Below are 14,534 nucleotides of genomic sequence, written 5' to 3' on the forward strand. Positions count from 1 at the left end.
GGGATTGCTGGATCATATGGTAACTCTGATTTTAGTTTTTTAAGGAACTTCCATGGTGTTCTCCATAGTGGCTGCACCAGTTTACGTTCTCACCAACAGTGTAGGAGGGTTCCCTTTCTCTCCAGCATTTATCTGTCGACTTTGATGATGGCCATTCCGACCAGTATGAGGTGATATCTCATTGCATTTCTCTAATAATTAGTGAAGTTGAGATTTTTTTTCATGTTCCTGTTGGCCAGCTGTATGTCTTCTTTGGAGAAACAAAAAGTTTTTTTGGCCTTGCCATGCAGCATGTGGGATCTTAGTTCTCTGATAACCACTGGACTGCCAAGGAAATCTCCAGAATCATCCTTAACACTAACACCTTCCTATTCCTGTGCATTTAGGTATGGTATCAGAGAGGTGCCTGGAATCCCAGTTTCCTGCCTCTTTCCAGGAAGGACTTTATTTCCAACCTATTTTCTTTCTCCTCTAAACTGTATTTACATTGCTCACTTTCCTCTTAAACTGTCAAGTCAGCAGTGTTTAACATGCCTGCAGGGCCCACTCTAATCCATACAGAGTGAAAAGGTGAGGACAGCTTACACTCTAATCTATACAGAGTGAAAAGGTCAGGACAGCTAACTTATAGTCAATGGTTATTCCTTGTCAGGCATAGTTATGAGTACCTGGCTTCACTGACTCTTAATCCAAACAACACTGTCAGATGTAGGCACATCCCCATTTTATAGCTGAAGAAACTGAGAGGCACCCCTGGCCTGAGTCTACTATGTGCCTAACATCTATACTATGCTACCTCTGATCATATTGTTTCAGTTATCACATGCTATTTATGAAGTTTTAATATCTGTTAGTGCAGTTTAAAATCTATTTTAGTGCCATGGACTCCATTGCTGTGTTTTAGCATGTAATCCACTCTGACTTTAGATTCCTTTTTGCTCTTTACACATTATAACTGGTTATTGGCTGTTTTCTATAAAAACATTTGGTGTTTCCTCCTCCAAGGTTTTCTTTTGAGGAATTTTCAGTTATTTTGTGAATATTTGTCCTCATTTTGTGGGTACAAAGTTCCATCATACCCATCTCAGTTTATACATTCACTCAGGCAGATCCAGATCACAGGTGAAGTTACTCTCAGCCGTCACCCCTGAACAGTGCCTGTCACGCAGAATGTACGATGAAAGTGTTAGCTGCCTCAATAGTGAATCAGCTCTCATGAATACTTTGTGAGTCAAAACTTCAGGGTAATGCAGGAGGAAGAACAGATTTGAGAACTGACAGTGGAGCCGCTTCACTGGAGTGGGGTTATAGAGGCTTCTGCTTCTCTGATGGGAGACTGGGAATTTTAGGCCTGGAGGCTATACTGAGCAGCTCACAGAGGTCCCTCCTTTTTAATTCCTCAGGACACCAGTAGATACTGTCTTCTCCCAGCAATTTCTACTTATCTGGCTTGTTGGTTGAGCTGCCTGTGAGAGAGATCCTTATACCCCTGGCCATGCCAGGGCAGGCTGCACTGGGACACCAGCTGCTTGGAAGAAGATTGTGAAATTGGTGTTAAAGGGAAGCCTGTGAAGACAGGCAGGAAATGAAAACAGCACAAATGTTATATAAATGAGCATCTCATTATTAGGCAGCATGTGGGGAAAGGTCTGGGGCCTGATCTCACAGCAGCCAGAGGATGAGAGTGTTAAGTTGCCCATAGTTTCTGCAGGCCTGGTGGCTTGCTTATTCCAGGGGAGTTGAAGGTGGGGGTGGGGGGTGCTGCGCCCTCTCACTAGCCAAAGGCTCAGGTCACATTCTGCGCACACGTCCCTCCAGGGCCTCCAGCTCAGCCAGCACTTCTTTGGGCAGATCCTGGTTGACCTGCTCTGTCAGATAGCTCCGAATGTCATGAACCTCCTGTTGCCAAAAGTCCTTGGGGAGGGAGAACAGCTGGGTGGTGTCTATGGCTCCCAGGCTGCTGAGATCCAAGGCGCCTTCCTTAGGCACGAGCCCAATGGGTGTCTCTCGGGCACTGTCCTCCCCGTCGAGCCGTCGGCAGATCCAGTCTAGCACCCGGGCATTCTCTCCAAAGCCTGGCCACAGGAAGTGGCCTGCCTCGTCGCGCCGGAACCAGTTGACATGGAAGATGCGGGGCAGCCGGACCCCCTTGCGCCCCTCCATGCTCAGCCAGTGTTCAAGGTAGCGCCCAAAGTTGTAGCCGAAAAATGGCCGCATGGCAAATGGGTCATGCATGATGACCTTCCCTGGGGAGGGGAGCAGGATGGGTAAGAAATCTCCTTTCTTACTGGAGAAGGGTATCCTGCCTCCAGCTGGAGGAAGCTGTGAAATGTTGGTGGTACTGGAATATCCTTAAGGCAGGGTTAGGGGAAGGGAATGGGGAAAAGATACACCTGGGAAGGGGTGGGCAAGAGGAAGGTCTGGCTCAGGGAGGGAGAGAAGAGGCAAGGTGGGCACAGGAGCGAAGCAGGGAGGGCACTCACCTTTGTGTTCAGCCGCTGCAGTGGCCTCTGAGCGCATGGCACTGCCTACAAACACCCCGTGGCGCCAGTTGAAGGCCTCATATACCAGGGGGACTCCTGGGACACCAGGGCACATGGTCAAAGGCAGCCCTTATCTTTGCACCATCACTCTATCCCTTCTGGTGACTCCTAATCTCTCCTAGGACCTCCACTGTGGATTTTCAAACCCCATGCTGCCCCCCTCCACCTTGATTCTCCCGGTGGGGGTCTCTCTACAGGCAGACAGCTGTAGTTAGCAATCCAGGTTGAGGCCCTCTGAGCTTTAAACACAAGAGGGAGGTGTGCTCTGATAGAAAGCCTGACCCTTAACCCAGAAGGCACGGAGCCTGCATTATGTTTACCTTTGGGTCTGCGTCCTCCAAAGATGATGGCGTCAATGGGGACTCCCTCAGGGGCCTCCCAGGCGGGGTCTATGATGGGGCACTGGCGAGCCGGGGCACAAAAGCGAGAGTTGGGATGTGCACAGGGCTCCTTGTCACCTGGCAGAACAAATACAAATACTATCACTTCCAAGGGCATGTCCATTCCCAACACATATACCTTTACAGGCACTCTTGCACAATTTCTTTTTGCCTCATCAGCTCCCTGCAACCTTGAGTTGGAGGTTGGTAGGGAGAAGGGAACCAGGACATCTCCCCTGAAGATCAAGTTATTTATCCATAATGGTGCTGCCAACTGAGTTATAGGAGAAAAGAATGGGAGAAGAACTGGGGTTTAGCAGGAAATTAATGTTTATGCTAAGTTACAGAACTTGGCCAGTGCTCAAGGGAATGGGGTTAAACACTGTCATAGAGTTATCATAGAAATTTTGCCCCAGAAACTCTTCTTTTAATTTATGAGATTACTATTTAAATAGACACTCAAACCTAAAGCAAAAACTGAGACTGTCAGGTCAGTATTTCAGATAACTGACTTTCCATCAGCAAATGGTGGAAGACAGAATTTCCTGAGTTATCAAAATGCAAACAGGAACTAATTTTAAAGCTAGCAGTATTTTGGTAATTTCCCTGGGTCTGCTTAGACCCTGCTGGAGTGACAGGGCTTGAAGAACTCAGTTGAGGACATAAACTGGACAGTTATAACCTGAGGAGGTCATTTTAGGCCCCTTCAGATGCCTGGAGAGGAGTTGGGACCAAGTCAGTGGCATATGTATAAAGCACCATCATGGGGGCCCTGAATGGACACAGTGCTTTCTCTGCTAGAAGTTGCTGCTCAGACCTTGGGGGGCAAGGCAGTCACAGAGCCAGTGTACCCTGCCCTGCTCCAGCCCCGGCTCCTGCCTCCACTCTCATATAAGAACCATCCCTTAACGCTTCTCTCTGGCACTTTCATCTCCAGTTCAGGACCTAGCTCAGGGTATTATTCTGAGAACTGAAGCTTGGTACAACATGCCCTAGTAATACCCCTGAATCCAGAGATGATGAAAGGGTTGGGCAACTAGCCTGTGGGGAAATATGAAAGTTTCTTGGATTTCTCAGTTGGGTGGGGAAGCTGAGGAGGGCTTAATGATGGTGTTAGAAAAAAATGAAGGATGATTAGATGAAGAGGGTGACTGCTAAGCCAGCCTGGAAAACTTGAATGTAGGCTTCAGTGACCACAGGCCACCCTCCCCTGTTGCTCCCAACCCTAGATCTCGGCTGTCTAAATGCCAAAGGCCACTAAAAGCTGAAGGTCCAGAGTGCAGGGCTCGGGGAAGGGGAGGGCTGCAGGGCACTGGAGAGTAATGACAGGGTTGAGAAACTAGGTTCCAGGAGAGGCTAAAGAGCTGATCTAACTTCGTTTGAAAGGGCTGGGGTGGATATGTTGGAAGAACAGGGGAAAGGTAACAATACTGACCTTTAGCCAATGGTTATTTTAGGGGGGTGACGATGGGGACCCAGTGGAGGGGAGGGGCAGGCTTCCTCCTTCCTAATGGGTCCCACTTTATGGATTGTGCTTTGAGTCCAATTCTTTCTGTAATAACTTCCAAGACAGCCCTCCTCCTTTAAAAACATTCAGCTTATATTGAGAATTTACTATGTATTTGGCACTATGTTGAACCTTTTACATGCATTATTTAATTTAATCCTCCAACACCTTATGAGATAGGTACTGTAATAACTACCCCCATTCAAGTGATGGGGACCCTGAAGCTCAGGAGGTTTTAGCAACTCAGTCAGGCCACAGAGCTAATACTTGGTGGAGCTGGGATGTGAATTGAGATCTTGCTTAGGGTTAGAAAACTGAGAACATTCATAACTCCCTGTGCCTCCCAGAGGTCCTGGGAGGTGGTTGCAGGTTGAGGAAAACTCCTTTACATCAACAAGGTGCTAAGCCCCGGGTCTGACTAACCCCTCATACCAGGTTTCCAGGGTTTGCCTAGCCAGGAGGTCACGGTGACGCCAGGTGGAAGAGGCTGATCAATGCCCTCCCAGTACACGCCGCCATCGCTCGTCTCAGCCACGTTGGTGAAAATGGTGTTACTCTGGATTGTGGCCATAGCATTGGGATTGGTGGTGGCAGAGGTGCCAGGGGCCACCCCAAAGAAGCCATTTTCAGGGTTGATGGCCCGGAGTCGACCTGTTGGGAGGAGAAGTGAAAAAAAGGAAGGACTAACCAGGAAGAGTTGAGAGGCTCAGTCTTGGAAGGTCTTGCTCAGCTCCTCCCTGCCCTGAGCTAGACCCTAGATCTGAGGGGAAAGGCTCTGCATCTCCACGGTGGGGGGCTGCCAGGAAGCAGGGGGGTGGGGCAGTTGTTCAGGAAAAGGTTCTCACTGACAAAGTTCACCCTGAGCAGTGAGGGGAGAGTTGAACGAGAACCCAGAGTATGATCCGAGGGCCTCTCACCATCACTGTCAAACCTCATCCAGGCGATGTCATCCCCCACACACTCCACTTTCCAGCCTGGCAGTGCCGGCCGCATCATAGCCAGGTTTGTCTTGCCACAAGCACTGGGGAAGGCGGCTGCCACATAGCGCTTCTTCCCCGTGGGATTGGTGATACCCAGGATCTGAGAGTTGGGTAGAGAGAGGACACGGAAAAGAGCACCAGAGAGAGGTCAGGAATGGTCTGCTTGGGAAGGACAGCTAGGGGTCAACAGGGAGGACCAAGGTTTATTCACTAATTGTGTGCACTGCCTTGCCATGGGGCCTGGGGTGGCAGCAAGGGGAAGCCCCCCAACAGTCAGCAGCCTCAGGCCAAAGCTTCGGGCATTTGGGCTGAGTCCCTGGCCTCCAGTCTGGCAGTGGAGAGGCGAGGCTGAGGCTGACTGGTCAGGCCCCGCCCCTGGCCTGCCCCCCTCAGATCCTCACCAGGCCCTCACCAGCATGTGCTCCGCCAGCCAGCCCTCATCCCGGGCCAGCCGAGAAGCGATGCGAAGGGCAAAGCACTTCTTGCCCAGCAGGGAGTTGCCACCATAGCCGCTGCCGAAGGAGATGATCTCCCGCTGGTCGGGCACGTGGCCAATCAGGGTTTTCTCTGGATTGCATGGCCACTGGCTCACCGGCTCCCCTGGGGACAATGGATTCATGGGGCTGCTGGCAGGGGCATCAGGGTGTCAGGGGCTGGAGGGATTGGGGTTGGCTGGAAAGACACTGGTAGCAGTGGTGGTGTCAATGGGTGGCTAAAACCTCCTACCTCACGATACCTGTCAGTTCCCATGCCCCTATTCTTGGATGATAATTCTCAATCTTGTGCAAACTACTCTGTCAACACAGCCTCACCCCCAGCCCACTCCTGCTCTAGAACATGAGACTTCACCATCTCACTAATCAGGTTGGCTAGGATGTGGGGTTCCCTCTGAGTACAAGCGGGCCTCTGTGTCCTCCCCTGGGCAGAGCAGGTGCTCACCTTGCCCAGTCAAGGGCTGGCCCACGGAGTGAAGACACTTGACAAAGTCGCCATCTCCCAGGGCCTGAAGCACAGGCGTCCCCAGCCGGGTCATAATCCGCATGCTTGCCACCACATAGGCAGAGTCCGTGAGCTGCACTCCGATGCGGGACAGCGGGGAGCCCACGGGACCCATGCTGAACGGAATCACGTACATGGTTCGGCCTACGGAGGAAAACGCCACCTGGATGAAGGGTTCCAACCTGTTGATACCTTCAGTGCCCCTGCCTCTGTGTCCCTGCCCTGATTACCCTGCATGCAGCCTGGAAACCTCTCATCCACAGCTTGCTGGAACTCAGCTGGGGACATCCAGTTGCCCAGCTGCCCACGGGCCCCACCAGCCGGGAGGGGCACCGTGTCCCGTTGAGAAGGAGTTACAATCACCGTCTTGCTCTCTACTCGTGCCACATCCTTGGGGTCTGTGCGGGCCAGCCAGCTGGGGGAGAGCGGATATCAAGAAGATAGTGGCCAGCAGACCGCCCTCACCCCAGACCCACTCTTTCACGTCCAGCTTTGTCTCCAGGTCTTCTGTTGGCCTTATTTTTTCCCACCCATTTGCATCTCAGTTCTTCCCCCAGATTTTTTTTTGGGGGGGTCTTAGTTGCGGCATGCCAAGTGCATGGGCTCAGTAGTTGCAGTGTGTGGGCTTAGTTGCTCTGCACCATGTGGGATCTTAGTTCCCGGACCAGGGATCAAACTCATGTCCTCTGCATTGCAAGGCAGATTCTTAACCACTGGACCACCAGGGAAGTTCCCTCTCCCAGATTTTGTCCCAGTCTAAGGGGTAGTTCCCTTGGCCCCCAGCCCTCTACTGGCCTCTGCCCTGGCAAAAACTCCCTGAATTTGTAAGTAAAAAAAAAAAGTAAAGGCTTTTATTTGTATCAACTTAGCATAAAAGTATAGACCAACTGCAATAATTTCTGATGGTTTCCCTCAAAGCTCCCATTCTGCTTATTCCATTGGCATGGTCTATTTAAATTGGATTTTGTCTCAGTAAACCCAAAGTGGCCTCGGTCCACGCAACTGCCCCCATCTCACAGGTTGCTGGGCTCAGGGCTTACCAATTTTTGTACTTTGGGAGTTTTCGGATGAGTCCCTGCTGTTCCAGCAGGGCCAGTGTGGCAGTGTTCTCTGCCTCGGTCCCATCACAGATGTGGATGCCCTCTGGTTGGCACAGGCGGGCACTGTGCTCCACAAAGTCTCGAACCTTAGCAGGCAGTTGGCCCAGATCTCCGCTGAGGACTCGCAGCGTCTGGATGCTGCACCGTGATGACCAGCCCCAGGGGCTCAGTCTGTGCCAGCTAAGCCTGCAAGAGAAGAAACAGAGAGGTAATGGGCCAGGTGTTCTCATGGAAGATGGGCAAGTCAAGGGTACAGAGGGCTGAGCTTCTAAGGACAAGCTAAAGTCCGTCTGGGTACAGGCACCACGAAGAGGTTGGACTAGGTGAAGGAGATGGGGTCAGGCCATGTGTATTTTGTGGCCTTTATGAGGCTTAGTGAGGGTGTCTCCTGATTAGCAAGGGACAGGTATCACCAAATGAGCATAATGGCACATGTTTGGCAATATGGAAGTGTATGTTTAGGTATGCTGATGTTATTGTAGGCTTGGCTCATGCCCATGGTTTACTATGTCTGGTCAATGTCTGGAAATGAGCAGGTGTCCTGTGGCCCAAATGTCAATAAATTGTGCCCAGGTGACTGCTTCATGTGTCTGGTGTTCTTTTCATTCTCAAATATAGTTTTGCATGCTATAAGACTGTGAAAGCTTCAAGCAGAGGACCAAGTCTGTGACATGGGTGAGTCCCAGTTTTCTTGATTTGGGCCCTTGCACAAAGAGTGGGTGATCGGATGTCAGGGTTCCAGGCATTTGATCTGTGGCTGCCCAGCGGCCCAACAAGGATTGCATAAAGTGTTGCCACTGGGTAGGTAGGTATTTTCAAACTGTGTGGAAGGCTGACTGTCAGGGAATATCACCAGCTGGGCTACATGTCCCAATTCTTAGAACAGAGCCCCTGGAATCTGTCCCTTCACACCCCTAGGAGAGGGAAAAGTAGGGTCTGCTCTGATTGGCCTGGACCCAAGGTAGAGTGACCCAGAGAGAGCAAAGGCCAAGAAAGGGAAGTTACCCTTCTCCTATGCCAGGGCCTTGTCCACCAGAAACTGTGCCCCACACGCCCAGCACTGCATGACCCGGTCCCTCCCTTGGCTCTCTTTCCTAGAGAACAAATGCCTAGAGCTTTGGAGCTGGGGTGGAACATTAGGCTGTAGGGTGCTCAGACTCACAGGGAAGAAGCCTGGGGAAGAGAGGGCACTCAGGCCCTGACTGGGAGCTGGGTGGCGTGACTGAGAGCTGGGTGGCTTCACTGGGCAGGGCAGGGTGGAGACCTAGTGTGGCCCTAGGGGCAGAGGAGGAAACCTCCTGGGACCTGTTTTGTTCTGCTTCAGAGAGTTTTCCCCAAGCATTAATTTTATAGGCATTCAGCCTTGGGGAGAGCCTCTCTCTGTGGGGAGGCTATCTCAGGGAGTCTCCTGTGAAGCTCCCCCTGCTCTTCTCCTCTCTGGAGTGGGACCTTCTCCTTTTCCTCTGCTCCAGAGACCACCCACAAGGGCTGGCCTAGTGGAACCAGCTGTGGGAGAGACAAGGGGTCGGCTCAGACTGAGACAAAAGCTGAGAAGGGAGATTACAGAGGGAAGAGAGGAAGCTGTGAAAAGGGGGTGAAGATAGGCAGAGCCTGGGGGTTCCCGTCCTGGACAGGGGATGAAGCCAGCCAGGTAAGAATGAAGGCAACTTGGTCCCTACCTCTACCATGCCTCCCTCCCTCTTGGGACCCCATACTCCTCTGGCTGCGCCCGACTCCCCTTCAGGTTCCCATCCGGGGGAGGCCGGGGAATGGCTGTTTACCTTCTACCTCCTTTAGGGAGCTCTGAGCTCAGTCCCCAGGGGTTCGTGCACCCTTGGCCCCAGGACTCTACTGCTCCTCACTGCAACCTGTGGAACCACTTACATCTGTACAGCAAAGGAGGAGATATGGAGACTGGGCCCCGCGAGGGCGAGCGAGGAGGGGAAAGGAAGTTCTGAGAGTAGCAGATACAGACGGTGTGGTCAGGGACCAGCAAAGCAGGGAGAGGGAGGAGGGGACGGAAACCGAGAGACTCGGAGCGGCTGAGGCCGTCCCGATCTCTGGCGTGACGCACGACCCGAGAAGACGAGATCCAGACACACTCGCCACCTGCCCGCCTCCTCCTCGCGGATGCAAAACCAGGCCGAGGGAGGCGAGCAGGAAAACGCATATGGCAGCCCTGAGGGGACGAGCGCGGCGGAAAGTGAGGGTCGGCCCCGGTCTGGGGGTCACTCACCGCACGCCGGGGCGGTACATAGCGGCCATGGCACCTGCGCTGGGGCTGCGGGGTGGCCGCAAGAACCGAGCGGAGCCGGGGAGATAAGGAAGGCGGGGAACGAGGGAGCAGCGCCGAGAGCGGGAGCTCAGGCTAGGCGGGAGGCGCTTAAAAAGGAGGCGGGCCGGCGCAGGGGCGGGACCCAGCAGGGCCGGCGAGACCCTCTCTCCGCCCCCGGGGCTACCCGCGGGTCCGCCCAGCCGCGGCCCCACTCGCTGCATCCTAGCCCCCAAACCCTTGTCTCCCATTGGAGGATTGTTTCCTCTCCTCCGCTCCCCTCCCCGAAACCCCACCCCACCGCTCCGCCTCGCCCCCTGCACATGATGTAATTTTGAGGACTCTTGCTCCTGGGAAATAGCGACTGGCAGGCACTGGGTGGCAAACAAGCCAAGAACTAGGGGCGAGGCCAGGGGCCGGAACCCACGGGAAGCTGGAGGTTTAGAAGCCGGGGGCTGGGCATTGCCTTTCCCTTTCCTCCCGGGGCTTGGGCCCTCTGAGCCGGGGCTCTTCTGTTGTCCAGGACTCTAATACCATGGTTCCCTCAGTCCCCAGCTCCCAAATCCCTGTTTCTTCTCCCGGAGATGAGGATTCTTCTCTGCCCTACCATGGTGGTAATGTCTCTCCACCCCAGAATCTCTTCTTTGGGGCTCTGGACTGATCATTCCCTCCACATTCCCCTGAAGAAGGCATCTGCCCCAACCAACCATAAAGTCCTCTGGTAATTTCTCAAATTATGTCTCCTGTCTCCATCCAGACATCTGTCTTCAGCTTGAGGCCCTGGGTATTACCCCAAATGCCATAGCACCTCAAACTCAACATGGCTATGGTAAGCCAGCATCCATTCCCTATTTCTGTTAATAGCACCCTGATGTTCCTTTGGGGAACCACCTCCTCAAACTGTGTGGTCCTGTGGGCCTCCTGGGGGTGGGCTCTGAGCTTGGCCAAATTGTGTGTTCTTTACTCTGGCCTTAGCCAGTGGAAATGTTCAGGAATGGGGGTGATGTCTCTCTCTCTCTCAGGCTTTTTCTGTCAGCTTTCAAAATGGGCCCCCTATCTACTGGTGTTGCTGGGCTGGGAGAACCTAAGCCTGATGCTGCTGAGTGTCAGCTTGACCCTGCAAAGGAGGAACCTGCCTGAGATGGAAACCAGCCTCAAGGAAGCAGGCCGAGGGATGGAGAGCAACAGATTCCTGATTCGAGGGTTAGGAATCAATAAATGTTTTCTCTTGCTCAAGCTAATTGTAAGAGGATTTCTGCTATTTGTAACAGAAACGATCCTGATTCACAGATTTCTCAGAGTTCTGTGTTGGAATATCATGGGACAAGGGGAGCTGGTCTCCAGCCTCAGGCTTGCTACTGTCTCTTCTACTCATCTTGCTACTCATCTCTTCCACCCAGGCTCCATCCTGGACTCAACCTCATGTGCATGTATTTGGGACAATTTCTTCCAATCCTTACACCCAAACTCTGTCTATAGCCACTCCACTGCAAGCAGCTGCCTCTTTGTGCCTGCTCTCTGGGCCTAAAGATGTGCACAGTGGTGGCATCACAGCCAACCTTTCAAAGTGATGCTGAAAGCCCAGTTTGTCTGTACACTGGTGCCGAATCTAATCTTGGATACAAGAGTTTTGGGTGAAGTAGAAAAGAATAACTTTATTACTTTGCCAGGCAAAGGGGGCTACAGTGAGTTAATGCCCTTAAAACTGTGTGTCCCAACTTGGAGAAGATAGTGAGAAATTTTATAATAATTGTTCGAAGAGAGCATGATCAACTTGTGGGCATTCTTCTGATGGGTTGGTGGTGAGGTAAGTAGGAGTCAGCATCATCAACCTTCAGGTCCAACTGGTACATGCTTGTGGATAACATATCATCATTTGATAACTTCTCCACCTGGAAAAGGTTTCAGAATTTGCAAAATAACTCAAGGATATTATTACGTATATCAGTTGCTAGGGAAATAGGACCTTGCCCCATGGTTGCTCTTAACTGTGTCTCCTTGGTCTTGCATCCCTTCCCTTCCCTAGTTAACAACTGCTTGAATCTGTCCATTGGAACCCAGGGAAGGTCATGGAGGCTGAATGAGGGCTGTTTCCTATAATCAAAGAAATGGGGGACACAGAAAATCTTTGTACCTAGGAGCCCCACGGAGCCTAGCTTGATATCAATAGGTCATCATCGCTTCTGCTCTCATGGTTCCCTATCAGCAAATGGAACCACAATCTAGCCAGTTGCCCCAGAGGAACCTGAATCAGTCTGGACTCTTCCTCCCTTATCTTCCACAGCCAATCAGACACCAGGAACTTTGGATTTGTACTTCACAATTAGCTCTCAAATCAATGTCTGTCCACTTGACCCTTGCCTTAGTTCAAGGTTTATTTCTCACTTGGCTTCAGACAATAGCTTCCAAGCACTTGCTTGGCCTCCCACATCTCCAAATGCCACTCCCTCTCCCCCACACTAAGTTCTTCTCCAAACTTTGCACATAAGTTCACTTTGGAAAATTAAGAGAGAAGGATAGTGTTTATTGTATGGCCGCTAGGTGCCAGGCTCTGAACCAGCAGTTTTACATGCACGTGTGTGTGTGCTCAGTCGTGCCTGACTCTTTGCGACCCCAGGGACTGTAGCCCACCAGGCTCCTCTGTCCATGGGATTTCCCAGGCAAGAATACTGGAGTGGGTTGCCATTTCCTCCTCCAGGGGATCTTCCTGGCCCAGGGATGGAACCTGCATCTCCTGGGTCTCCCGCACTGGCAGGCAGATTCTTTACCGCAGAACCATTGGGGAAGTTCTTTACATGCACAGTCTCATTCCGTTTCACAACAGCTCTGTTTTATCAATGTGGCCACTGAGGCTTAGAGTTTAAGTCATTTTTTCAAAGTCACACAGCTGATCAGCAGGAGAAATAGAATCTGAATCCAAGTTTTTCTTTTTTTTTTTGAATCCAAGTTTTTCTGACTCTAATTACCAAGTTGGTTTTTTCCTCCTGCAATTCTATATTGTCTCTGATTTATCATTAAGGAAAAAAATGAGATCATAGCATTCTTAGGCTTAAAATTCCTTGAAGGCTTCCTACCACATGACAACTGATGTCTTTCATAATCTGGCTTCTGTTTATGCAGTGGTATCACCTCCCCCTCCTTACTTGCAGCCTTTTTTCCTATATGCCAAACTCTGCAGTTTACAGAGCACAGCTGGGAATCTTTTCTGCCCTTCAGGTTTAAATTAAACATCACCTCCTGTGTGAAGGTCAGTGTGCCCCTTAGAATTAACATCTCTCTCATCTGTGTTGGCTCTATACTGTGTGCATACCTATATCTTTGAATTAATTGTATTTTAATATAGTTGTTTTTGTATCTCTATAATCCCTGGCCCTTCTTTTAGCCTGACCCACCAGGTGGTCCAGTGTCAGCAGAACACCACCAGGGGGCAGGGCAAGCCTTGGCTTGGTCTGCATTTTCTGCTCCCCAGGGCCCTCTGGTTCACCGCATGGATGTCTCACAGAACCTCTGCAGTAGATACTAGGACTGTGGCCCAGATCCCCACTTTAGAATCACGGCACTTATTGAAACTGAGTGGGACCCTGTGGGACCCTCCCAGGTACAAATCCTTTTTGTGTCCCCAGTTTCTTATTTGGAGGAAAAAGGCTTCAGCCTCCTAGACTTTGCCTGAGTACCAAAGGGCAGATTCAAACACTTACTAATCAGGGAGGAGAGATAATGCAGAAACAGAGGAGGAGCAGTCCAGAAAGGATAGTGTGGCTATAAAGCAGGGTCCTGGTTCCTCCTCAAGGGATATCAGTTCAGTTCAGTTCAGTTGCTCAGTCGTGTCCGACTCTGCAACCCCATGGACTGAAGCACGCCAGGCCTCCCTGTCCGTCACCAACTCCTGGAGTTTACTCAAACTCATGTCCATTGAGTCAGTTATGCCATCCAACCATCTCATCCTCTGTCATCCCCTTCTCCTCCTGCCTTCAATCTTTCCCAGCATCAGGGTCTTTTCCAATGAGTCCGTTCTTCACATCAGGTGGCCAAAGTATTGGAGTTTCAGCTTCTGCATCAGTCCTGCCAATGAATATTCAGGGCTGATTTCCTTTAGGATGGACTGGTTGGATCTCCTTGCAGTCCAAGGGACTCTCAAGAGTCTTCTCCAACACCACAGTTCAAAAGCATCAATTCTTCTGCACTCAGCCTTCTTTATAGTCTAACTCTCACATCCATACATGACCACTGGAAAAACCATAGCTTTGACTAGACAGACCTTTGTTGGCAAAGTAATGTCTCTGCTTTTTAATATGCTGTCTAGGTTGGTCATAACTTTTCTTCCAAGGAGCAAACGTCTTTTAATTTCATGGCTGCAGTCACTATCTGCAGTGATTTTGGAGCCCCCCAAAACACTGTTTCCACTGTTCCCCCATCTGTTTGTCATGAAGTGATGGGACCGGATGCCATGATCTTACTTTTCTGAATGTTGAGTTTTAAGCCAACTTTTTCACTCTCATCTTTCACTTTCATCAAGAGACTCTTTAGTTCTTCTTCGCTTTCTGCCATAAGGGTGGTGTCATCTGCATATCTGAGCTTATTGATATTTCTCCCTGCAATCTTGATTCCAGCTTGTGCTTCATCCAGCCCAGCATTTCTCATGATGTACTCTACACTTAAGTTAAATAAGCAAGGTGACAATATACAGCCTTGATGTACTCCTTTCCCAATTTGGAACCAGTCCATTGTTCCATGTCCAGTTCTAAGTGTTGCT

At 51.0% G+C, this 14,534-nt stretch overlaps 1 protein-coding gene across 3 annotated transcripts; it reads right to left on the reverse strand.

Moving 5' to 3' along the window:
• Nucleotides 1–1,601: 1,601 nt before the first annotated feature.
• PCK2 (phosphoenolpyruvate carboxykinase 2, mitochondrial) lies at nt 1,602–9,870 on the reverse strand. Of its 3 annotated transcripts, none has more exons than XM_081506457.1 (10): nt 9,746–9,870; nt 7,450–7,695; nt 6,640–6,824; nt 6,350–6,553; nt 5,823–6,010; nt 5,348–5,510; nt 4,863–5,081; nt 2,864–3,001; nt 2,484–2,579; nt 1,602–2,246 (listed from the first exon to the last, which is right to left on the reverse strand). In XM_081506457.1, the coding sequence occupies exons 1-10, from the start codon at nt 9,772–9,774 to the stop codon at nt 1,792–1,794; spliced, it is 1,923 nt and encodes a 640-aa protein (XP_081362583.1). In that variant the 5' UTR covers nt 9,775–9,870; the 3' UTR covers nt 1,602–1,791. The 3 variants fall into 3 exon arrangements, with proteins under 3 accessions (XP_081362583.1, XP_081362584.1, XP_081362585.1); XM_081506459.1 differs by having other exon boundaries at nt 1,790–1,914; XM_081506458.1 differs by lacking the exon at nt 4,863–5,081.
• Nucleotides 9,871–14,534: the final 4,664 nt, after the last annotated feature.

Source organism: Giraffa tippelskirchi, chromosome 7 (assembly GCF_054371585.1).
Source record: "Giraffa tippelskirchi isolate mGirTip1 chromosome 7, T2T-mGirTip1v1.2.pri, whole genome shotgun sequence".
Taxonomy (NCBI): Eukaryota; Metazoa; Chordata; class Mammalia; order Artiodactyla; family Giraffidae; genus Giraffa; species Giraffa tippelskirchi.

Coding starts and splice junctions, on each gene's coding strand:
- PCK2 (XM_081506457.1), bottom strand. CDS start 9,774: ATGGCCGCTATGTACCGCCCCGGCGTGCG. Junction 6,011..6,349: donor CCAGCCCTTGACTGGGCAAG/GTGAGCACCTGC, acceptor CATTGTCCCCAG/GGGAGCCGGTGAGCCAGTGG. Junction 3,002..4,862: donor AGGCAAACCCTGGAAACCTG/GTATGAGGGGTT, acceptor TTGTTCTGCCAG/GTGACAAGGAGCCCTGTGCA.